Genomic DNA, 26,074 nt, shown 5'->3' with positions numbered 1-26,074 from the left:
AAAATTCACTTTTAATTTTAAATCACTATTTATGATATATAGTCTCATTGCACAAAAATATTTTTGTAAGACCAAAAATAAAATGAAATTAAAACTAATATTAAAGATGCTCTCATAATTAATTATAAACATTCAATAATATATATAATCAAGTATAGTATAAATAAATAAGTTACAATATTTAAATAATGTTACGCGTCAAAATATTTAAAATATTTTTAATTGTCTAAAATATCATGTAAATAATCAACTTATTAAATTAAATTTAGATTATAGAATTTAATTGGTAAATTTATTTTGGAAATATATTTTAGAAGTTGTCATTAATGTGTTTGCAGTTTACATAAACAATTTGAAAAGATTGTTGCCATTCTCTTTATAGTGTTGTGTAGTTAAGTATTGCACAACAAGTCAACAATACAGGTGCCATAATAAACTAGTGCATAATGTCCACCACATACTTATTTATTTTATCTTTCTTTTCTTTCTTGGAGTTATCGGGTCAATTATTTTTTATGCAGTGTTACTTACTTGTTTTAAAATATACAAGTCTCATTTTTCAATTTTTTAGTTAATTTCTTAGATTCCTATCATCAATGATATTTATAATTTAGCATATAAATAATAATAATAATAATAATAAGTATTATTATTATTATTATTATTATTATTATTATTATTATTATTATGTGTGAAAAAATTCAGTTCCATCGTTTAAAAAAAAAACAGAAGAAAAATAACAAGATATAGGCCAATATTCCTCGAGACAAAAACGAAGGCTCAAGACAAAAATTGCTTTAGTGACATCCAATCAACAAAATGCAAATTAAACCTGCTGCATGTATTATGATCATGATTAAGTAATACACTACAAAAGAAAAATAACAAGATATAACAGCAATAGAAGAAAGTAATCAGGTCACCCATACAAAAAAGATTTAGCTAATATATGTCTTAAAGAGATATGATAAATTTATCAATAATAAAAAATTTTAAATATTTTTATTTAATGACTATAAATTAAATGTATTGAAAATTTAAATGAGAAAATGATAAATAGATCATTGACCTTTTGATTCGCGAACATTTAAGTTTTCGAGAATTTAAAAATACATTTAAGTCTCTATTATTTTCAAAGTTTGGATATATCGATCTCTTATATTCATTTGGATCTGTCATACCCAACGAAAAAATCAAATATAAATTCTATTGTACTGACCTAATTGATACAACGTACATATAAAAAGTTTTTAAAATGAAACAAATTAAACTCAGAAATCAATATGTTTAAATTTTAAAGATGTCAAAAACTTAAATATATTTTTAAATCTTCAAAGACTTAAATATCTGCTAATAAAAAAATTAGAGATCAATTTATAATTTTTTCTTAAATTTTTTATATTTTTCAAAAAGAACTTTTTTGTTTTATAATTTTAATATGTGCCTCTAAAATGCATGATAGATGAACTCTAAAAAAAATTAATTTTAAAAAATAAATTTAATTAAAAAAATTTTCAAAGAACATTTTAAAAGACAAATAATCTTTCAAAAGACTAATTTTACAATTTACTCCACGCACAAATTTAAAAAAGATCGTTGCCATTCCCTTGATAGAGTGTTCGGGTTCTTGTAGTTAAGTATTGCAGAATAATACAGGTGCCATAATAAACCAGTGCATGTAGACCACATATTTATTTTTTCTTTCTTTTCTTTCTTGGATTGTACTTGCTCCAATTTCCAAAGCATGCATCTCTCTTTTCAATTTTTCTGTTAGTTCCCAGATTCCCTTATTTGTCATTTAGCATATAAATTATTATTATTATTATTATTATTATTATTATTATTATTATTATTATTTGTGACGGTACCTTGGAATTTGGGATTACTATAAGAACAACGGATTTTGACGACATGCATTTTGACCCGTTTGTATTTTTTTATTTTTTATTTTTTTGTGAGTTAACATAAATGAATAAAATAATTTAAAAAAGGGGTCAGAAGTAAATAAATAACAAGCTCCAGTTTATAATTAAACTACATTTTTTTCTACTATTTATTAGGGATATCACTGGGTTTAGTTTAGTTTTTCTCATAGATATATTATGTTCGTTCAAAAAAAAAAATCTAGTTTCTTAAAATTTTGCCCTTATTTGTTATTCTTGTGTAAATAATATCCTTTCATTGCAATTTGTAAAAAAAAAAAACAAAACAAAAATATAAATACTATTTAAATTATAATAATTCGTAAAATATATTAGAAAGGTAACTGTTTTAAATGAATGTGTTAAGATAATTTTTTTATTTTATGAATTAATTTTTGTTATTAAGTTAAATACACTCAATTTTAATCTTTTATTTGATTCAAGATAGTTGTACTATCCAACAATTGTCCAAGTATATGATAAAGAACGTGAAATAATCAAATAACAATTAATTGATTTCTCAATTTTAAACTAACTTGTTTTCAGTTTTAATTAAACCATAAATCAAGATAATTTTTATATCTTGATAAAAAGTTGACGTAGAAGGTTATTTGACATTATGCATCCGTTTAAAAAGTTTTAAAAGTTATTTTTTTTTTGAGTTTTGGATTTATAAAAAATAATAATACTAATGTCTGGTATAATTTTTAAAATCAAATTATAACTTTTTAAGAAGTGATTTAAATATTTATAGAAAAATTAAAAAAATAACTTCTCTTATAATAAAAAATTTTTTATCATAATTTTTTTTAAATAAACACTTTTAAAACTAAAAAACTAAATGCAAAATAACTTATTTTAAAATTACTTTTGATATAAGCATTTATTATTTAAATTATTTTTAAAAAAAATTAATTAAACTATTTACCAAACTGAAATTATACCATGCCACTAGGCAAGCTAACTTGTAGGAAATATGGTTTTAATCAATTTGCCAATTTTATCATTAAGCAAAAATTATAAGAAGAATTTAATTGTTATCCTTATTAGCAACTAATTTGAAAAAAATATTTTATGCTATTAAATTTTAATTATGTTGCAATAAATCGTAATTAGAATAAATAAATTTTAATCTTTTTATTAAAATGTAAATTCATTATATAATTATTTACATGCATAAAGTTGAGGACTTATTAATTTAGTATTTTTTTTTCAGTTAATCACTTAATTTTGCAACTTGCATAACTCTATTGTTTTGCTACCCATAATAAGTTGAATATTCATATAGCTCAGGTATGTTATGAATTATAATATTGTTAATGATATGTTTGGTTTGATCATATAAAGTGTAAATTAATTATTTAAATTTTTTATTTGTAAATATATATGAAAGAATTTGTCTAAATGAAAGAGATATATAATGACGTGAGTTTTGTAATTCTTAACTAAAATTACGAATCAACAATATACGATAATAATCAATTTATACTTTAACAAAGCAGTTAAAATTTGATTATTCTAATTGTAAGTTATTAAACATAATATTAAAATTTAATAGCATAAAATATTTTAAATTGGTAACTAAATTGAATAATAATTAAACTAGTTTCCAACTTTTATCTAATAATCAATTTGGTTTATAGATAGAGAAAATAATCAAATTGATCTTATAATTTTTATCTGATGATCAAACCCTCCTAATTAAGTTCCATTTTTTTCCAAATAAGGTTAGTTAATGACATATTTCATATTATCAATTAACTAATGATAAAATATAATTAATTTCTCTAATTTTTTTTAAGTAAAAATTCAACACAATTATAAATGGAACATGTTATAAAAAATAAAAATAGAAAACACAAAACACAAAACAATAAACAAAATAGAATAAAAGCTAATCCACAAATTTATAATGTACTTACACATATTCTATCCTATATCATTTTTTTAAGTATAATATCCAATTTTATTATTACTCTCAGATTACTCACTCACTTAAATAATATTATTATATTATTTTTTAAATCACCAATATATTCACAAAGAATAAGAGAATTTTTAATAATTCAATATATTTTTATTCATATTGTATTTGTAATATTTTATAAATTTAATAAAAATTTTGATTAGTCAAATTTTTTATTCAAATTTACTATAAATTTTTTAAATTTAACTATTAACTTGAAACTTTCAATTCATATTTCATCCTTCTTCATAAATATTATATTGTCTTGCATTAAAAAAATAACTTACATTCTTATTATTTTTATTATCTAATTTAGGGTGCAACTTAATTTCCAATTCTAATTTTATATTTAGGATTAATCTCTATATATAAATGTTTTGTGCTTACAAGCTTTATAAGTCTAAAAAAAAACAAAACCCACTACGCGCTGCTTATGTTACATACCTCTCTAATAGACTTTTAAATCAATTCAAATCAATTAACGCGCAAATATATAACTTTCATTTTTCAAAAGATTTGTTTCTTTTTTTCGAATTTCTTGCCAAATTTGTTAGATCTCCTTCTTGTTTCGTTTTTTTTTTTCGATTTTCATGATTTATGAAATCAAGTTTTGAAATTGTTTTGAAGATAATGAAATTTCAAAAATACACCCAAATGATTACAGAAATACACCCAAACGATTACAAAAATATCCCAAACAATTACAGAAATACACCCAAACTGTTACTGAAATGATTACAGAAATACATCCAAACGGTTATAGAAATACACCCAAAAGATTTAAGAAATACACTCAAAACATTGGAGAGATAGTATATTTCTTCTTGAAATCTTTTAATCTTTTAATGGATTATTTTATATCCGTTCTCAAATAACTGCCCCGTACTCAATAAATTGTAATCAAGTTCAGAAGTATAGAAAACATCAAAAATATAATTCAGAGAATAATCATTCAATCTAATTGGTATTTGTTCTTTTCCTTCAATAAGGATCTTTGTACTATTACCAAACTTCAATAGAAAATTTTCTACCAGATATATGATTACTACAATCATTATCCAAGTATCATATATTTTTATCTTCAGCATATGAGTCACATGTAAAAAATAAAGTTTGAATATGCGGATTATCATCAATATTTTGATGTTAATTTTTTGCAACGTGTGCTTGATTATTATTCATTATTTTGATTTTGCAGTCTACCATTTTATGTCCATATTTTCACAATGAAAGCAGTTGAAATTAGTTCGTTCTTGATAAAAATTGCCTCGACTTCTTATTTGGTTGACAAACCTGAAATTTATTCCATCTCTTTCTTGATTAGATGATGTAAAATTACTATAACTTCTATTCCTGTGATTATCATGACCTCTATGTCTGGAACTTTCTCTACATCTACTTTAAAAATTGAAAGTACGGTCTCGTCCTTCTTGGGTACGGTTTGATTCTGCACCATTGTTTAAATTCACTCGTCTTTTCAGGACTTCTTCAATTGATTTTTCTAACTTCTCTAATATTATGCTAATATGACTTTCCATAGTTTCTTACAACTCTGTAATCATCATAGTATCCATATCGTGGGACTCTAATATTATAGTCGCCATATGACCATACTTCAGCATAGTGTAAAAATTTTTTTTCACCACTTTGCTACTGGGAATATTGCTTAACAGTTTTTGAGTTAGACATCTAGTACCTTTTATATTCTCTTTTTAAAGATGGTAACTTTGCTTTTTGAACTTTATCTATGCATTTGTATGACAGTTTTAACCTGTTTTATACTTCTTTTGCACTTTTGGCATTTGCTATTTTGCCAATACTGTATAATATACACTTTGGTAAATTTGAGACAATGCCAATTGATTTTTTTTTCTATTGGGTAGCATCAACTCCTTCTCGCAAGCCCAATTCAATGAAGTTTTACAGGATATAAGCATTCAAATGAGTAGACATCAAAGTCTCTTAGTAATCACGTTTTTCATCTAATTTGGGACTAAACCACACAACATTAAAAGTGTTTGCTATACTGATTCCATGAACAAATAATTATGTGAGAACTCTCTTACACTTCACAAACTCTCAAATACTTGGCTCTGGATTAACCGATACTAAATATAAGTATAATACCCACACTTTATTAGTCTTAGGACCACTCACTCACTTAAATAATACTATCATTTTTCATCTCTCAAATTCACCAACACACTGACATAGGAGAAGAGAATTTCTAACAACTCAATGTATTTTCATTCATATAGAGATATGATTAAAGTAAATGTGTTCAAGCCTTTATACGGGCAAAGTTTTATAATAAAATAATAATTTTTATAAGGAAAAGTATATAGAACTAACTAATAATCAGCCAAGAATGGAACAACATAATTAATTATAATTAGTTTTATTAATTTATAATTTAATTTGTTTTTTAAATTATTGTTGACCACATTCAAAACATGAGGGAAGATACGCTAGTGATAGGAGAAAATCACGGAACAGATCCTTTGATCATTAATTAGTTAGTTCCATAATTAATTATGTTTTATTAATGCGTAACACATGAAACATATAAATCATATCAAAAACCATCCAATTTACAAGAAAAAGAAACATCTGTGTGCCTATCAATAGCAACATCCGGTTAAAGTTACCGGTGCCTCTAGTTTACTAGTTGGCTGATTCTTGGCTTATATAGAGTTGGTTCCTAACATTGTTGTTTTTATAATAACTAAGTACAGTTGTAATATTTCATGAAGTTAGTAAAAACTTTTACTAATCAAGTTATTTATTCAAATTTGCTTCAAATCCTTTAGATTTAGTCATCAACGTGAAGCTTTCAATCATGATTCCTCGCTCTTCATAAATATTGTGTTGTCTTGCACTAGAAAAATAACTTGGATTCTTGTCCGTTTCTACCACCTTCTAATTTAAGATACAACTTGGTTTCAATTTCAATTCAATTTGATTTTGAATTTTTTCAATATTCTAGGATGTTATATTTATATTTTTCTTAAAATATTCTTGATTTAATTATCTAACATCTTTGTCTGTCTTTATTTTTCGATATCTTCATAAGTAATAATCTATTATCAAACACACTAAGATTTGGTTTAGTAAAATTTTTCAAAAAGGTATAAAAGTATAAGCACTTTATTTTATATTTAGTAAATAAAAAAAATTATGTGAGTGTATTTGTAATTTTTAAAAGTTTAAAGTACTTTTAAAAGCATTTAAAAAAATTTAAAATTTGCTTATATTTATCAAAATTAAAAAAATTAGTATAATTTCATATATTAATTAATATTTAAATTTAATTCATACATTAATATTTATTATAATATTTTTAAATTTTAAAAATTATTTTACCAGACCCACTTGTTATTACTTATGTTTATTAAAAATTATTTTTAATTTATTAAATATAAATACTACCATTTTTAAAAAATTATATTTAAAACTAATTTTTATAAATTACTTTTAAAAGATAAAAATTTTATCAAATCAAGTCTAACTTAACTCAATTGATTATTAGTATTCACCTTTTATTCTATGTACTAACATTTATCGTGCTATTTCATTATGCACCTTCTCCTTTTGTTTAGTTTGTCTAACCACATTTCATATTATCATTTCAAAAATATTTGATAGCAAAGAGAAAAATTAGACAAAAATAGTTATAAAATAAATTTTAACTATTTTTTTTATTTTTCTAATAACACCATCATCAATTAACGTTATATAACTCTGCAATCAATTATAAAGGAATCTGTCCTAACTTTTTTTTTAATTTATTAAATTATATTAAATATATATTAAAATTATTTATATATATAATACATATGAAAATATAAATTTTATATTAAAAATAAAGTAAAATATATATAACTTATTTTAGTACTCACTTGTTATTTTTTTAATTTAATTGTTATTCCAAAATAAGGTTATTTAAGGAATACTGGGTGAGAAAGATTCTGAGTCTCAACAATAGTTAAATCCATCCATCATCCATTTGCTATGGCTTCTTCTAGCTGTCAACAAAACAAGTACTTTCCTTCTATTTCTACTTCTACTGTGATTTATTTTTTTAAGATTATTCTCAAACAAGATCTTCAAGATGAAGTCTTTGTAAGCATTTTTTCGTCTTTTCCATCTCCTCTTTTATTTTTTTCTTAATCTGTTTATCTTTTGAGATATTGTTTAGTTAACAAAAAATTTCTCTCTTTATTCCTCCATATATATAATTTTTTTCGTTTATAAACATTTTTTTCATAGAACAACACACATGCATGGCTTCTTAGCTGCACATATAATAATAGTAAACTCCTTCTTCTTGTTATCTAGATCATTTTCTATTTACAATAATGTAGGCTTAATTATAATTAATTTTGTAGCAGAAATACATAAAAAATAAAAAATACATAAGATAAATGAAAACCTAAAAACATATTTGTTAGTCGTTATATTTTATGTACTCCATATATATTTTTACTACAAAATTAATTACGATTAAATCTACATTATTATTAATGAAAAATGATCTAAGTAACACTTTTACTAATCAAGACTAGGAAATATCATAAGACATATTGGGGTGATTTAAAAAATTATCATATTCATCATCATTTTTCGTTATGCATGAGTTCTGATTTGTTATTACTGATTTGATCCCTATCAATTTTTATGTTGGACAATTCCGTCCTTTAACATTTTTTTTATTTCACTCCTAGTCTCTAACTATGCAAATAATGCTGCAAAATAGCCCCTCAAAATTTGAAATTAGTCTCTCCTTTAAAATAGGTAAAAAATTAATCTTTACCTACATACAAAATTTAGGACTAATATGTTTGGACTATTTTACTGCACTATTTATAATTATCAGTGAAGGATGAATTGGGAGTTTAATGTTATTATTATAAGAAGATGATAACCGAAAATCGTTAAATAGTTTGATATATTTGACTAAACTATTTAACATAATACATGTCAACATCTTGGTGAAGACATACCAATGTTTGTCACCTTATTGTTATTATGGTTGCTAACACCAGGTTCATAACATTGCAGAAATTACCAATAACGTTCACTGAAAAATATGGTTCTGGCCTATCAAACTCATTGTATCTTAACCCTCCAGATGATATTGAATGGAGAGTAGATTGGACTAATCATGATGGTGAAATTTTGTTTAAAAAGGGTTGGAAAGAGTTTGTTGCATATTACTCTCTTGATCATGGCCATTTGTTATGGTTTAAGTATAATATTAGAACTTCTCACATTAAAGTACACATATTTGACATGAGTTGCCTCCAAATAGAGTATCCTGCCAATGATCAAATCAAAGAGCAGCTGCCACGCAGGGGTCAGCAGCAGCCGGTGAAAAGGCCAGAAGAACCAAGAGATGTGGATAGCAGTTCTAACACCCAAAACATGAGACTTAACCAGGGACGACAGAAGAAAAGATTGTATGAACAATTGCCAAGAGATGTCCAGGGCCAACTGAGAAAAAAACTGAGAGCACTAGTGTCATCTGCTTCTAAAGGTAGACAGTTGAAAAATGACACACAAATCAGGGATTTGGAAAGAAGCCTCAGTTTGCACAATATTAAATCCAAAGAAAAAAACCATGAGATGCCAGTCTCTGTCAATCAAGATTCTAATGGTATGTGTCTCACAATTAGATCATCCTTTCCTTTTGTGGATTCAACCGTTGTTTTTAAGTTACAACTTGCAACTGCTTTTTGTACATTATAGTGTACATTATAGTGATAGTTTCTGATTCTTTGTTTCATATGTACAAGGCAAAAGGAATAGAGGAAAAGATTCTTTATCTTCTGTTAGGCCCTGTCCTACAAGACCTGAATCTCTGAAAGAAGCTAAGAAGTTTAAGTGGAAAAAGCCCTCTTTCATCATCAAGATAACGCAACGGTCACAATCGAGAGCACCATGTGTAAGTATAGGTTAATACATATATCCATGTTGAAAATTATGTATCATGTGAACTTCCATGTGCTATCATTCTTCCAAACTTTGTTACTTATTTCTAACCATGATGACATAAATATGATGTGCTGCAGTACTTTCCAACTAAATTCTTCAGAAAGTATTTTGAAAATAACCCCCAAAATGCAAATATAAGATTTGGAAAGAAGTTGTTCCCTGCTAAGTTGATTTGTAGGCCATCATCATGTGATGCCTTTATCTCTGCTGGTTGGAACCTTTTTGCTCGAGCCAGTAAATTACAAGCCGGAGATGTTTGTTTGTTTAAGCTCATCAATAGAAAAGATCCGGTGCTTGATGTTTAGGAATTCTTAAGCCATGTTATTCTGTAAAAAATTAAGATATGAGTACAATATTGAAAACATAATTAACTTTAAAAATGGAATAAAATTTAGCATTATCCTCGTAAAAAAAATTATATTAAAAATTAATTGACCCCGTGTTTGACTTGGAATCCATTTTAAAATCTTTAATTCTTCCCTTCCTTGAAACATTTATAGTAGCAGAATTCCAATCTCAAGAAAATTATTGTTAGTTTTGGCTAAAAATGGAGTTAGCTTATGAATGCAGTGACTATGTATTTGGTCCTTAATGTAACCACAATTTGTTGTACAAACTAATCTTATGCTAAAATTTGTGTTGGTCTCCAACCCTATAGATATAACTTGTATCCAAAATTCTCCACAAGTAAAATTCATGCTAATTTTTTACAATTCTGTTATGGTATCAGAATCACTTTTCAAACCAGTGACTCATGGAATTCAGCTCTTCAAAGAAGTTAAGGAGCTCAACTCACAGAATCCTCTTTTATGGTCAAGATAAGAGACAGTGATCCAAAGAGATCAAGTCCTGTAAGTTTATTTCGATATATTTTATCGATGACAAAACATAATATGCCATGCAAACTTCTGAGTGCTAGTTTATACTTAGTTTTACAAATTGTAAGTTTATAACTATTTTTGACCATACTGATTCAAAAATGGGATGTGATGCGGTGTTTATCAGCTATCTTCTACAGAAAGTATTTTAAAAAGAATCAGCAGGATGTAAAGTTACAATTCGGAAAGAAGTCGTGGCCTGCTACGATAATCTACAATCCGTCATCGAAAAACACCTTTATTTTGGCTGGTTGGAACTCTTTTGCTAGAGCCAGTAAATTAGAAGCTGGAGATGTTTGTGTTTTTGAGCTCGTCAATAAAAAAGATCTGTTTGATGTTCATATTTGTAGAGCCCAATGCTAGACTAATGTATTATAACTCCAAGAACTAAGAGCTCATAATTCTTAAATAAAGTTAATTTCGTGAAGAATGTATCACCTTTTTTCTTCTTTTTTGTTGAATCAAACTTCTACCGTATCCAATCCTTTTTGGTTTGGACCAGTTATATATATGTATGAACTGAGTGTTTTGATTTTATTTCTTGTTTTGTCTCTTCATGGTTGCATTGATATCTTCTCAAAGTGAAAGACAAGGTTCGTTGTGTTTGGTATAAGGATAAAAAAAATGAGGCAGAATTTTTCATGGATTTGATTCAAAATTGTAATTTACCTATGAATCTAATCCATGAACGCAGTAAAATAGTATATCATAAAAAAGATTGAAGATTAATAAAATATAAAATAATTATAATTTCAATATTTGTAAGATTTTTTTTAGAATACTAATATATACTAAATTTGTGCTTTCTATTTGGAGAGAATTTTTTTTATTTATCAAATAAAATTTATAACAATTGAAGAGGTTAAGAATTCTTTTAAAATAATTTTTGAGTCTTTTCCAAATTTAAGAACCTTATTGATACATTAAAGATAAAACCATTTTTAACTACCACTATCATTTTAATCCCCTGTAATTAAGAGTTTAAACATAGTTTTTGGTTTATCACTTCTGTGGCTGTCATCTTCTTTCGCTTTTTGGTTTATCACTTCTGTGAACAAGAAGAATATCCATGGCTTCCTCTAGTTTCCAAAGAAACAAGCATTCTCCTTCCTCTGTGATCTGTTTCTTCAAGATTGTTCTCAGACAAAGCCTTGAAGATGGAAACTCGTAAGCATTTTCTTCACTACATATCCTCTTTACTTATAATATTATTTAATGCATGCATTTCTCTTTGTGATTTTTCCCTTGTAAGGGTTTCTTCATTTATGCTTATTACTAAGACTAGTTTCATACTTTCATTTGAATTGCAGAAGTTTCCAAAAGAGTTCAGTATGAAATACGGTGACGGTGTTCCAAATCCAGTGTATCTGAAAATAATTTGAATAATTTGGTCTAAGTGTGATGGTGCGATTCAATTTGAAAATGGTTGGAAATAATTTGCTTCATATTACTCTTTGGATCATGGCCATATGATGTGGTTTGAGTACAATAAAACTTCTAAAATTGAAGTACACATTTTTGACATGACTTGCCTTGAAATAGACTATCCTTCCTTGGATCACATCAGCGATGATGATTCGATTGAGATCTTGAATGAACTGCCGCCACTAGGCTGGCCGAGGAAAACAGAGAAAGCAGCATAAAGACACCATCTCCTTGTACAAGTAAAATGTTTGATAAAATTGTGAAAGAATAGAAAAACAAAGAAAAAAACTTTTATTAGTTGTTGATTGATTAAATTGAATATTGTATTTTTTTTGGTGACTAAATAGAAAAGAAAGAAAAAAGAGACAAAACCAAATTAATTGGCTAGGGTCATATCTAAATCTATTAGATGTTGAAGCTCACTCCATGGTTGGCTCCAATTCGAATGAATGTCCGCGACAGAAGCAGCTGCTTTAGCCATACAATCTGCAACACTATTTGCAGTCCTCTGAATTAAAAGAATAGAGACTCTCCAATTCCAATTCATAACCTCCTGAATATGCTTTGCCAAATCCCATTCCGGAATATCCTTACTAAGCATTCTTTGGTTTACCAAGAAAAGAGCTTCTAAACAGTCTGTTTCACAAATAACCTCACGAAATCCACTCTCCCAAGCAAGAAGTAAACCTCTCCAAATTGCATACAATTCAGCAAAAAGAACACTGCACACTTCGACTTTTCCAGTGCAACCTTTCAACCAACATCCATCAGGATTGCGAATAATACAACCAAAACCAGCATAGCCAGAAGGAGCAAACCAACTAGCATCACAATTCAATTTAACAGAATGAACTGGAGGTGGAACCCAATGCAAACAAAGTGAAGGAGGAGACAGAGATTGATGCATAGCAAAAATAGTGTGAAACTCCCTTACTGAACTACGAATCAAACTCACCACTTTACTAGCACTCCATGAATCATCTATATTAAATAAGTCATGATTTCTGCTTCTCCAAATCCACCAGATAGTCGAAAAGAAAAGAAAAGCATATCCACTCCTTGCACTTCTGTAGAGCCAATCATGTAAATTCGAGTTATCTGAATACAAGCCTAAAAGGGTCCAGACCTCCTTGGCACTAGGGCACTCCCGAAGACAATGAAGAGTGGATTCAGAACCATTCTGACACCGATGACAGATGCTAGATAAAGCTAAACCACGACCTAAACGAAACTCTGCTGTAGGAATATCATTATGGAGACTGAGCCAAATCAAGAACTTATACTTCTCAGGAATATGCAGACGCCATACCCACAACCAATTATCATGCTCATTCCAGTCAAACTTTCTTTTGGCTAGCCAACTGTACCCACTCCTAGCTGAGTAGAGTCTAGAAGATGCCACACCCCACGACCAACCCGAACTCTCTCCAGCATTCAAATCCGGATTATAAGCATTCAAACGCTGTTTGACATCTTCTGGAATGATAGAGAAAATATCATGGAGATTCCATTGACCATCTTTCCAAACGTCTCTAATAGTTAAATCAGAGTCAGATATATGTACAAAAGGGACATCTTGAGCAATTGGGCCCTCAATACTCCAATTGTCAAACCAAAAAGATTGATCAAGTGACCCAACACACCAAGAGAAGGCATCCTTAATTGAATATTGTATTGAAGTGTGTTATAAATTATAAAGTAAAACTAAATATATATAGAGCTATGAAAGATAAAAACAAATAAAGATAAGATAAGAACAACTAAAGATAAGATAATAAAGACTAAAATTGTAATTAAATTTATATATTCTGTTGAGTTAAATTTGTAGGTCACGAAACTTCTTTATTGTTGTCATGGGTTAAGGTGGAAGAATAGTTTAATAATGTTCACAAGTTCTGCCAAAACTGAAGTAGTGAAACGTGCCCTGGAATACACTATCCTTCCAAGGAACACATTGATGATGACAACATGGTTAAAGTTGAGAATGAACCGCCACGAAGAGGTCGAGGCCAACTGAGGAAAAAATTGAAAGCAGCAGCAGAAGTATCATCTCCTTCTATAAATATTTGGTGAATTTGTAACTATGACTTATGGCGTATTGCATTTCATGTAACTATGCAATAAATATCTTATTGTTCTTAGGCTGCGTTTAAATTTCGTTCAAATGAATAAAAATTACTGTGTTGTTTGAAGCTTGAACTTAGCTACAAGTAACTTTTATGCAAATTTTTATGGTGCACATGTAAAGTTGTTCAAGAAGCAAGGAAGTTCAAGTCAAATAATCCCTCTTTCTTAACCAAGATAAGGCAAACTCAACTATCTGGATCTTCACCAGTAAGTTGACACATTTATCTCTGTCAGAAACATTTCATGTCATGCAAAAATTCTGTTACTTTGTTCTGAACAATGGTGATGAAATATATATACACATAATGTATGATGCAGAGCATTCCAGCAGTCTTCTTCAGAAAACACTTTTAAGAAAACAAAGTATGTAAATCTACGCAACAGAGAGAAGCAGTGGCCTGTAACATTGATCTATTATCCGACTAGGAAAATTGCCATTTTGTCCGCCGGTTCGGTCTCGTTCGCTCGAGAAAATAACTTGAAAGCCGGAGACATTTGTATCTTTGAGCTTGTTTACAGAGAAGGTGCAGAACTTGATGCTCATATTTTTCTAAGGGATGCTTAATTAGGCATTCTTTAGAGTATCAGGAGTTCTTGTATCAAGAAATTTGGTTAAAAAATGTGTCACTCCACTTTGTTAAAATCAAACTTGAATGTTAGTCATGAATGCTTATTTATGTTAGTCATTAAGAGTTGTGACAATGGATTCATGTTTTTGTTCACATTTCACACTTAATTGTTGCAGTGTTGTTCTCACTACAAATCAGAAATTAGAAAAGTACCTGTGGATCGTATTTCATACACAAGATTGTGTATTGTAATGGGACATATTCTCAACAAATTTGACAGAACTTATGGACATATTCATACCTATATCTTACATAAAGTAAGCAAAATTAACTTTTATTTTAGGTTTGTTTAAATATGACATAATAAACTTGTACCAATTTATCAATTATTCCAATACAATGAATTAAAAAAAGTTATACACCCATTAAAAGTTATTTACATTGGAATTTTGTATGGAATTACTGCAACTCTGCAAATAATTAGTAACTTTCTAAAAAGTGACAAGTATAATAAATGAGGGAGAATGAGTGAAATAGGATCCAAACCATAAATTGCTTTGAAAATAAGTAGTTGGGCAACTTTTGATTAGGTACTTTGTCCAAATAACATCTTATACTACCAACAATATATAATTCTACATGCATGGATCACTGATATATTTCTAGTTATGGTAGTAAGGAGATAACACTGCAATGCAACCATTTAGTATGATGAAAACTATGACTCTGTTACAACTCTTGATCCCTGAACATACTCCATTGATCTGCAACACAAGTAAGCAAAGCCATTCGCTAATCATGGCTTCGACGAATATGAACCTGAAGATCTGGACGTTGTCTGTTAATGAGCTCAAAGATACAAACATCTCCGGCTTTTAAGTTATTTTCTTCAAGGAACAAGCGCCAACTAGAGATAAGAGCAGTCTTCCTATATGGATAATAGATCAATGTTGCATGCCACTGCTTCTTTCCAACTCGTAGAATTGCATACTGCTTCGTGTTCTCGAAGTACATTCTGAAGAAACAAACTGGAAGATTCTGCAATCATATCAGAATATTTCATCATGGTTCACAACAGTCTCAATTTTGCATGACATACAAAGTTTGCACAGATGCATCAACTTACTGCTGGTGATCCTGTTTGGTGCATTTGCTTAATCTTTATGGCAAAAGAAGGATTTTTCGACTTGAACTTCTTTGCTTCTCTAATAACTTCAAATGTGTACCATAACCATAAACAAGGTATTTATGCATTTTAGCAACAAAGAAAATAAAAAAAAAGTAGAATCCAAAAAATGAAAGAATGATGAGATTATGAAACAACCATCCATATCTGGTATGGCACGTTGAACTATTGGCAGCTTAAGATCTGCTGTCTCTTCAGATTGACCATCTTTTTCATTCTCGACATGCAGCTTCAAGTTTTGTGTATTGGGATTTTTATCTATATCTTTAGTTTTGATGGCACTTTTCATTATTTTGCTTGTAGAAGCACATGATTGCTTTGGTTCTGCTATCACTTTTTTCTTCGGCCGGCCCCGGCCCCTTCGTGGCGGCGGTTCATCCAAAATCTCAACCGAGTTGTCATCCCCGATTCGGCCATTGGAAGGATAATCAATTTCGAGGGCACTCATGTCGAATATGTTTACTTTGATGTTAGAAGTTCCATTGTACTCAAACCACAACACATGACCATTCTCCAAAGTGTAAAATGTAGCAAACTCTTTCCAACCCTTTTCAAACAAAATCTCACCATCACGATTAGTCCAATCTATTCTCCATTCAGTGCCATCTGGAGGCTGGAGTTGCACTGGATTTGGCATATCACCACCATATTTTCTACAGAACTTGTTTGGTATTTTCTGCAATGCCAATGAAACTGTTGTTGGTAACCATACTTAGCAAAACTCACAATCATAACACAAAATTGGCCAGATAAACAAAACTTGATTCGACTCACTCTATTTGTATTACTCAACCTCTTAACAACCTTCTAAGAATTATCCTTCCCTAACACTAACAGTAGCTTTGTTGATTCAGTTACTACTCTAACTAACTAACTAAATAACAATAAAAAATTCAAAACTAAAAAACATAAATATTGAGGAGCATATTATGCTGGTAAGAAAAGAAACCATACATGTGTGTGATTGTTACCTCACATAGAAAATTTGACAAAAATAGTGAAACACGAGAAGTATACATGAAAAAATTTTGTATGTGTAAAATAAAAACAGTGAAAGATAAAAAGAGGATAGGAAAGGAAGAAAATTCTCACAAGATATCCATCATCAAGGCTTTTTCTGAGAATAATCTTAAAGAAACGGATAGCAGTAGAAAGAGAATTCTTGTTTCTTTGAAAGTTAAAGGAATCCATAGTTATGGATATTCTTCTTATTCACAAAGAATCAATGGATATCTTAAATAAGAAGACAACATATAAAAAAAAATAAAGTTCTTTTCCTAAATTTCAGGTTTAATTTTTGGATTTTAAATTTAATTTAAATAAAAAATTAAAAAGAACAAAATTAAATTTTCTATTATGTGCTTGAATTTCATACGGAATTTCATTTTTTTATTTTTATATTTTAAGTAATTTAAACAAAAAAGGATAAAAATCAAAATAAGATTTTTTGAATGCGTCTAAATTTCATACATAATTCTAAGTTTTATAACTATAATAAAATATTTTTTAAATATCACTTTTGATCTATATCATTACTAAACTAATTTAAAATTAAACTTGCATGAGAAATCATTTTTAAAGTAATACTGATATGTAGTATAAGTAACAAAAAACGGTATCATTTTCATAATTCATTAAACCTATTAATAAAGCTAGATAATGCTTATTTTTTTGAAAGCTAAAAAAAGTTATAGCCAATAATGATTTTTTTGTTCACAACCTAGATTTCAGGCATAATTTTTGAATCGCACATTTAATTTAGACAAAAAATTGAAAAAGAATATAATAAGGTTTCTGTTGTTGTGTGCTTAAATTTCTTACTGAGTTCCATTTTTTTAAGTAATTTGAATAAAAAATGATAAAAATTAAAATAAAATTTCTTGAATGTGCCTAAATTTTAGATATAATTCTTGAATTCTATAACTCTAATAAAATATTTTTTATGTATCATTTTTTACCTCTACAGTAATTAAGCTCAATTAAAATTAAAACTTGCATTAAATATTAACTTTTTAAGTGATACTGGTTTGGTATCTGTAAGAGAGACCGTATCATTTTCATAATTCATTAAACCTATTAAATAAACCTAGATGATGATTATTTTTTTCGAAACTAGAAAAAGTCATAGCCATGAATGTTCTTTTTGTTCACAAAAAATCAGTGGATATCTTAAAGGGAACTACACACATAAAGACGCTTAAAATGCCTTTTTTTAAAGATGTTTTTATAATAATTATAATTCAACCTATATAATTGATCAAACTGTGTTATTTTTGTCAAAATTAGATGAAATAAATCAATTTGACCGAAAAATCGATAAACTAAATATTGAACCAATTTAAGTTAATATTTTTATAAAAATGACTATAATACTCCTATTATAGAAAATGATTTAAAATATTTCTATTATATATTTTAAAAACTCTAAATCCTAATCTTTCTCTTTTCTTTATGCCATCATTCAATTAGAATTTAGGATTTTTAAAATTAATATATATAATAAGAATGTTTTAGTCATTTTTTATATAAGAGTATTATAGCTATTTTCTATAAAAAAGAATATTAATTTAGAACGATTCAAGATTTGATTTATCGATTTTTTAGTCAAATAAGTTTGTTTGATCTACTTTTGACAAAAATAACACAATTTAATTGATTATATAGGTTAAATTTTAATTATTAAAAATCGTATTTAAAAAAAGATGTTTTAAGCATTTTTATATAAATGTCTCCCTATCTTAAATAAGAAAACAATATATAAAAAAGAATAAAATAAAGTTCTTTCTATGCACATAGATTTTAGTCATAATTTCAAGATTTTACATTTAATTTAATTTAAATAAAATATTAAAAACAAAATTAAGTTTTCTATTATGTGTTGAGTTTTATTTTTTTCTATTTTTACATTTTAAGTAATTTGGACAAAAAAGGATAAGAATCAAAATAAGATTCTTTGAATGTGCCTAAATTTCATACATAATTCTTAAGTTTTATAACTCTAATAAAATATTTTTTAGATATCAGTTTTGACCTATATAATAACTAAAATCATTTAAAATTAAAATTTGCATGAGAAATTATTTTTAAAGTGATACTGATACGTGGTATCAGTAACGAAAAATTGCATCATTTTCATAATCAGTTAAACCTATTAAGGTTCAATTTAGGTAAATAGCTTAATTAAACTCATTTTAAAAAATAACTTAAATAATAAATAGTAGTTATATTAAAAGTAGCTTATAAATAAGTTATTTTGTGTTTGAATTTTTAGTTTTAAAAGTGCTTATTTTATAGAAATGTGATAAAAAGTAGTAGTATTATAAGAGAAGTCTTTTTTTTTAATTTCTCTATAAGCTCCTAAATAGTTTCTTAGAAAGCTGCAATTTGGTTTTGAAATTTGCACCAAACATTAATACTACTACTTTTCATAGGTTAAAAGCTAAAAAAAATTACTTTTAAAGTTTACCAAATGGCCTTAAATAAAGTTAGATGATGCTTGTTTTTTTTTTGGAAGCTAGAAAAAGTCATAGCCAAAAATAATTTTTTTGTTGGGAGAAATAAGAAAATATCTCTAATAAGTAGACAACATATAAAAAAGAATAAAAATAAGGTCTTTGTACTCGCCTAAATTTCAGGCATAATTTTTGAATTCCACATTTAATTTAAACAAAAAATTAAAAAAAGAACAAAATAAAGTTCTATTATGTACCTAAATTTCATATTGAGTCCCACTTTTTTCTATTTCTACTTTTTAAGTAATTTGAATAAAAATGATAAAAATAAAAACAAGATTCGTTGAATGTGCCTAATATTCAGACATAATTCTCTTGAATTATATAACTCTAATAAAATATTTTTTAAGTGTATTCAATAACTAAACTTATCTAAAATTAAAATTTGTATTGAATATTATTTTTTAAGTGATACTGATATAGTATCAATAACGAGTCATAATTCATTAAACTTATTAAATAAAGTTAGATAATATTTATTTATTTATTTATTTGAAGTTAGAGAAAGTCATAGCCATGAATATTTTTCTTGTTCACAAAGAATCAGCGGACATCTCTAATAAGAAGACAACATATGAAAAGAACAAAATAAGGTTCCTTCTATACGCATAGATTTCAGGTATAATTTTTGGATTTTACATTTAATTTAAACAAAATTTAAAAAAATAAAATAAAATTTTTTGTTATGTGTCTAAATTTCATATCGAATCTTAGTTTTTTCTATTTCTACTATTTAAGTAATTTGGACAGAAGGTAAAAAAATAAAATAAGATTCGCTGAATGTGCCTAAATTTTAGATAATAAGTGAATATCTCTAATAAAACGACAACATATAAAAAAATAAAATAAAGTTCCCTTTATGCGCATTGATTTAAGGTATAATTTATGAAAAATATTTAATTTAAATAAAAATAAAAAATAAAATAAGGTTCCTCTTATATATGTACCTAAATTTTATATTGAGTCTCACCTTTTTTTTATTTTTACTTTTTAAGTAATAAATGATAAAATCAAAATAAAATTATTTGAATGTGTCTAAATTTTATACATAATTTTTTAGTTCTATAATTTTAATGAAATATTTTTTAGGTATCATTTTTTACCTGTATAGTAACTAAACTAATTTAAAATTAAAACTTGCATTAGAAATCATTTTTGAAGTGATAAAGATATGTGGTATCAGGAGCAAGAAATTATATCATTTTCTTAAGGTTTAATTACTTTGTTGGTCCCTATAATTTCGTAAAATTTTTAATTAGGTCCCTATATTTTTTTCCTTTTAATTGAGTCCTTGCACTAATTTTTTTTTCTTGGGTTCTTACACTTTTTTTTCTTTTATTTGGTTCCTACACCAATTTTTTTTAGTTAGGTCCCTATACAATTATGCCAATTACAGCTAAGAGGGACCTAATTGAAAAAAAAAATTGGTGTAGGAACCCAATTAAAAGGAAAGAATGTATAAAGACCTAATTGAAAATTTTGTGAAACTATAAGGACCAATAGAATAATTAAATCTTTTCTTAATCCATTAAACCTATTAAATAAAGTGGGTCTTTTTATGCGCTAGATTTCTGACATAATTTCTAAATTTTACATTTAATTTAGATAACAAAAATTTGAAAAAGAATAAAATAAGGTTCTTAATTAGTATGCCCATAGATTTCAGACACAATTTTTGAAAATATTTAATTTAGGCAAAAAATTAAAAAAAATAAAAGAAGATTCTTTGTTATGTGCCTAATTTTATTTTGAGTCCCACTTTTTTTCTATTTCTACCTTTAAATAATAAATTATAAAAATTAAAATAAGATTCTTGAAATGTAACTAAATTTCATACATAATTCTTGATTTCCATAATATTAATGAAATATTTTTTAAGTATTACTTTTGACCAGTACTGTAACTAAACTCATTTAAAATTAAAATTTACATTGGAAATTATTTTTGAACTAATACTGATATGTGGTATTAGTAATGAGAAATTATATCATTTTTTTAATTCATTAAACCTATTAAAAAAGAAGGTAATTCTATGCGCTAGATTTCAGACATAATTTCTAAATTTCACATTTAATTTAGACAAAAAAATGTCGAAAAAAAAATAAGGTTCCTAATATGCGTATACATTTCACGCATAATTTCTAAAAAATATTTAATTTAGACAAAAAATTAAAAAGAATAAAATAAGATGATTTGTTATGTGCCTAAATTTTATATTGAGTTTCACTTTTTTTCTATTTTTATCTTTTAAGTAATGAATGATAAAAATCAAAATAAAATTCTTTAAATGTGCCTAAATTTTATACATAATTTTTTAGCTTCATAATTTTAATGAAAAGTTTTTTAGGCATCACTTTTGACTTATACAATAACTAAACACATTTAAAATTAAAACTTGTATTGAAAATCATTTTTGAGGTGATATCGACATATGGTATCAGGGATGAGAAACCATATCATTTTCTTAATCTATCCCTTAAACCTATTAAACAAAGGGGTTCTTTCTATGCGTTAGATTTCAGACATAATTTCTAAATTTCACATTGAATTTAGACAAAAAAATTGAAAAAAAATAAAATAAAATTTCCAATATGCGCATAGATTTCATGCACAATTTCTGGAAAACATTTAATTTAGACAAAAAATTGAAAAAGAATAAAATAACGTTTCTTGTTATGTACCTAAATTTTATACTGAGTTTTACTTTTTTCTATTTCTATCTTTTAAGTAATAAATGATAAAAATAAAAATAATATTCATTAAATGTGCTAAAATTTCATATATAATTCCTTGAGTTCTATAATGTTAAGGAAATATTTTTTAGGTAACACTTTTGACTTGTAAATTAACTAAACTCGTTTAAATTAAAACTTGTATTGAAAATCATTTTTAAAGTGTTACTAATATGTGGTATTAGTAACAAGAAACTATATCATTTTCAAAATCCATTAAACCTATTAAATAAAGAGGGTTTTTTTCATGCGCTAGATTTCAGATATGATTTTTAAATTTCACATTTAATCTTGACAAAAAAATTTGAAAAAGAATAAAATAAGGTTCCTAATATGTGCATAGACTTCAAGCACAATTTTTTGAAAATATTTAATTTAGACAAAAAAATTGAAAAAAATAAAATAAGATTCCTTGTTATGTGCCTAAATTTTATAATGAGTCTCACTTTTTTTTCTATTTCTACTTTTTAATTTATAAATGATAAAAATTAAAATAAGATTTTTTGAATGTGTCTAAATTTCATACATAATTCTTGAGTTCCATTATTTTAATGAAATATTTTTTAGGTTTCACTTTTGATCTGTATAGTAACTAAATTCATTTAAAATTAAAACTTGCATTAAAAATCATTTTTGAAGTGATACTGACAGTAGTATCAGTAACGAAAAACCATATCATTTTTTTAATCAACTAAACCTATTAAATAAAGTGGGTCTTTCTATACGCTAAATTTCAGACATAGTTTCTAAATTTCACACTTTATTTAGACCAAAAAATTGAAAAAAAAACAAAATAAGATTCCTAATATACGCATAAATTTTAGGTACAATTTCTGAAAAATATTTAATTTAGACAAATAATTGAAAAAAAATAAAATAAGATTCCTTGTTATGTGCCTAAATTTTATAATGAATCTCACTTTTTTTCTATTTTCTACTTTTTAATTTATAAATGATAAAAAATTTTATATTTTTCAATTTTCTAATAACAGAGATGTTTTTTATATTTCTGTTAACTTCTTTAATTTATATATAGAGTTTAATTTTTATGTAAAGACAATGTAAAATATTTTATACAGTTAAACAATTACAATTATTTTTTAAATGATTATTTATTATGCAGTTAATGTTAAAAATAGTTTTTTTTATTATTATAACATTATATAATTAAATTCACACGTAAAATAATTTTATACTTATAATGTATCAAAATTAAATTCTTTATATACCATGCCTTTTATTTGACGACAGAAGTAATCAAATGCTTTGATTTAACATATAATTAACAAATTTATTTTATGCTATTTTTTATTAAAAATTAAAAATATTTAGTTTGTTGTCTTTTTTTTTTCTATTGACTATATATTGTCTATTAAATAAAATTATTGATTATGGAGCATAACTCATAAAGATTAGGGAGTAAATTTTTTTAATTTTTTTAATTATTTAATAAAATATTTTTATTATTTAATATTTTTTATATTTTTATTCTATTTAAAAATATAATACGAGAGATCACCATATTATTAAATAATAAAAAAATGAGAGGATTCGAAGCCAGTGACTATGAAAAAAATTGTCAAATTAATAAACTACAGCCAACTATAATTAATATCTCATGAATGTTTGTGAAAGCACCATGTTATTATTATGTTTATGTTTTATACTATCTACTCATATTCTGGTCTAAAATTTAGTTAGGCCATGTTTAAAATTATTAGAATTTCAGTCTATAGGTCAGTCCACAAAATACTTATTTAGCCTGATTTATTTAAATAAGATGAATACTAACCAATTCTTATTATCTTTTTTACTCTTCTAAAAAAAGAGATGTTAATAATCTCCCTAGTAAAAGAGAGTAACAAATTTATCATCAAAAGTGAAACTACTCAAAAGGTGGTTATTGAATCTACATTTACACTTATAAATACCCTAACATTCTCAGGTATTTTTCAAACTCTAATTTACTAAAAAACTGTCTAAAACTCATGTTAACTTAAGTATCAGAGTCCCTTGTAGGTATCACCCACATCTCTTCACGAAAAACTCGGACGACTTCATCCCTGCAGGAGAAAACGTCAGACCTTTCACTCGAAGGCGTTTGACGAACCTCACGTTCAGACCCAATCCATCCGTTTCAGGTAACCTTCGGAACATTGACACCATTGCCAAAGACTTGGAACTCAACCCTTGATAACGATGAATGATCAACATCAAGAAAGACAAATTGCGTCAATCTTTGGATAAAAAATGGAGACCCTCACAATAATGATCGAACACTCTCTGTTCATAATAACACCTCGAAAGACAAACAAAAATGTGGTAGACATATAATGAGTTCTCAGGCTCACATCCCTGAGGAATTAGGGAATCAAAATATTGAAAAGATCATGGAGCTTTTCCATTATCATCAAAGTCGACTCGAACAGCTGGGAAACAAGTTAAAAACGACAAAGAGAATTGAAGAGACAATTTCGAAAAGAACTGCACAATAGAAGATATATTGAAGATAAACTAAGAAAATTGGCATCCGTGCCAAAAAAAAAGAAAGTCGGGATGATAAAGACTCAATCTTCACTAGAGCCGATGATCTTTTCTCTGAATAGGTTACGCATGCAAAGGTCCCAAAAAATATTCAACATCCCAACATAAATTCCTATGATGGATCTATTGATTCACATAACCATCTTAACAACTTCAAAGAAGTCTACCAGATCGGAAAGACTTTAAAGAACCCGATCGACCTCTACACTATAACCTTTGCACGTGAAGATACCAAAGGGAGTTTTGTAGATACCCTTTTCAAAGTTGCCTTCGGCGAGTTTGGATTAGACGAAATAGACTTAAAGGTGTACCCCAAAACTCTATCTGAATTAAGAAAAATACCAATCCGACCTCTTGTTTACATAAGCCTTTATACCACCTCGACAAAAGTCCTAAAGCTTGTACTATCAGTGCTGACTACATTGTGGTAGACACCCATCTACCTATAATGTAGTAATAGGTTGGACACCTCTAAACTGAATAGTTTCCAACAAAGGAGGGGATAGCCACCATTTATAGAGATCAACAATCGAGGCATAAATGCTACAAAAAATTTTAACTTTAGCAGCAACCCCACAAAAAAAATTTGATCTCTTTTAGAGTTCACAAAAAAAAGTTCGACCTTTTTTAAAGGTCGGACTCTACATGAGATCGAAAACCTCCAAGTTTACAAAGGAAATTTGACCTCCTTGCTTGAAAGACTTCTGATATGCCAAGCATTCATCCCGACCTCATGAACCACAAGCTAGCTATATACCCAGGTGCCCAACTTGTACAATAGAGGTGACAAAAGCTCAACCCTAAAAGAGCACAAGTCATAAAAAATAGGACCAAGTACTCCTGGAAGCTAGGTTTAGATCCCTTATGGTTAACCAATGTGGTATTGGTAAGGAAGTAAAATAAAAAATATTGAAATATGTCCTGACCTCAAACTTGAAAGGGTCTTAGATGAAATCCACAGTGGTATCGGTAAAAATCATCTGGGGACAAGTTCACTAATAAAGAAGATGCTACAAGCCGACTTTATAAAATGATGCGACCGACTTCGAGAAGAGGTGCCCTTCTCTGTTAGTTATATGAAATTCCCACGTGGCACCTCTAGAAGAGCTCATTAGTGTTATCTCACTATGACCCTTTGTAAAATAGGGTTTAAATTTGCTCGGATTGTTCCTTCGAGCACCCGAACAAGTAAAAATCTCGTAGTAGAAGCATAAATACT

The 26,074-nt window shown here is 27.0% G+C and overlaps 2 protein-coding genes across 2 annotated transcripts; one reads left to right on the top strand and one right to left on the bottom strand.

Annotated features, from left to right (window-relative positions):
• The first annotated feature begins 8,916 nt into the window (after positions 1-8,916).
• On the top strand, positions 8,917-11,184 carry LOC112771694 (uncharacterized). The gene is made up of 3 exons (XM_025816501.3): positions 8,917-9,544; positions 9,684-9,832; positions 10,613-11,184. The coding sequence occupies exons 1-3, from the start codon at positions 8,917-8,919 to the stop codon at positions 10,631-10,633; spliced, it is 798 nt and encodes a 265-aa protein (XP_025672286.2). The 3' UTR covers positions 10,634-11,184.
• A 4,249-nt stretch (positions 11,185-15,433) lies between these two features.
• On the bottom strand, positions 15,434-17,263 carry LOC140178219 (B3 domain-containing transcription factor VRN1-like). Its single transcript, XM_072213435.1, has 4 exons — positions 17,160-17,263; positions 16,206-16,743; positions 16,008-16,093; positions 15,434-15,919 (listed from the first exon to the last, which is right to left on the bottom strand). The coding sequence occupies exons 1-4, from the start codon at positions 17,256-17,258 to the stop codon at positions 15,674-15,676; spliced, it is 969 nt and encodes a 322-aa protein (XP_072069536.1). The 5' UTR covers positions 17,259-17,263; the 3' UTR covers positions 15,434-15,673.
• Positions 17,264-26,074: the final 8,811 nt, after the last annotated feature.

This window comes from Arachis hypogaea, chromosome 13, assembly GCF_003086295.3.
Source record: "Arachis hypogaea cultivar Tifrunner chromosome 13, arahy.Tifrunner.gnm2.J5K5, whole genome shotgun sequence".
Lineage (NCBI taxonomy): Eukaryota > Viridiplantae > Streptophyta > Magnoliopsida > Fabales > Fabaceae > Arachis > Arachis hypogaea.
This window is presented reverse-complemented; position numbering and strand designations above follow the sequence as displayed.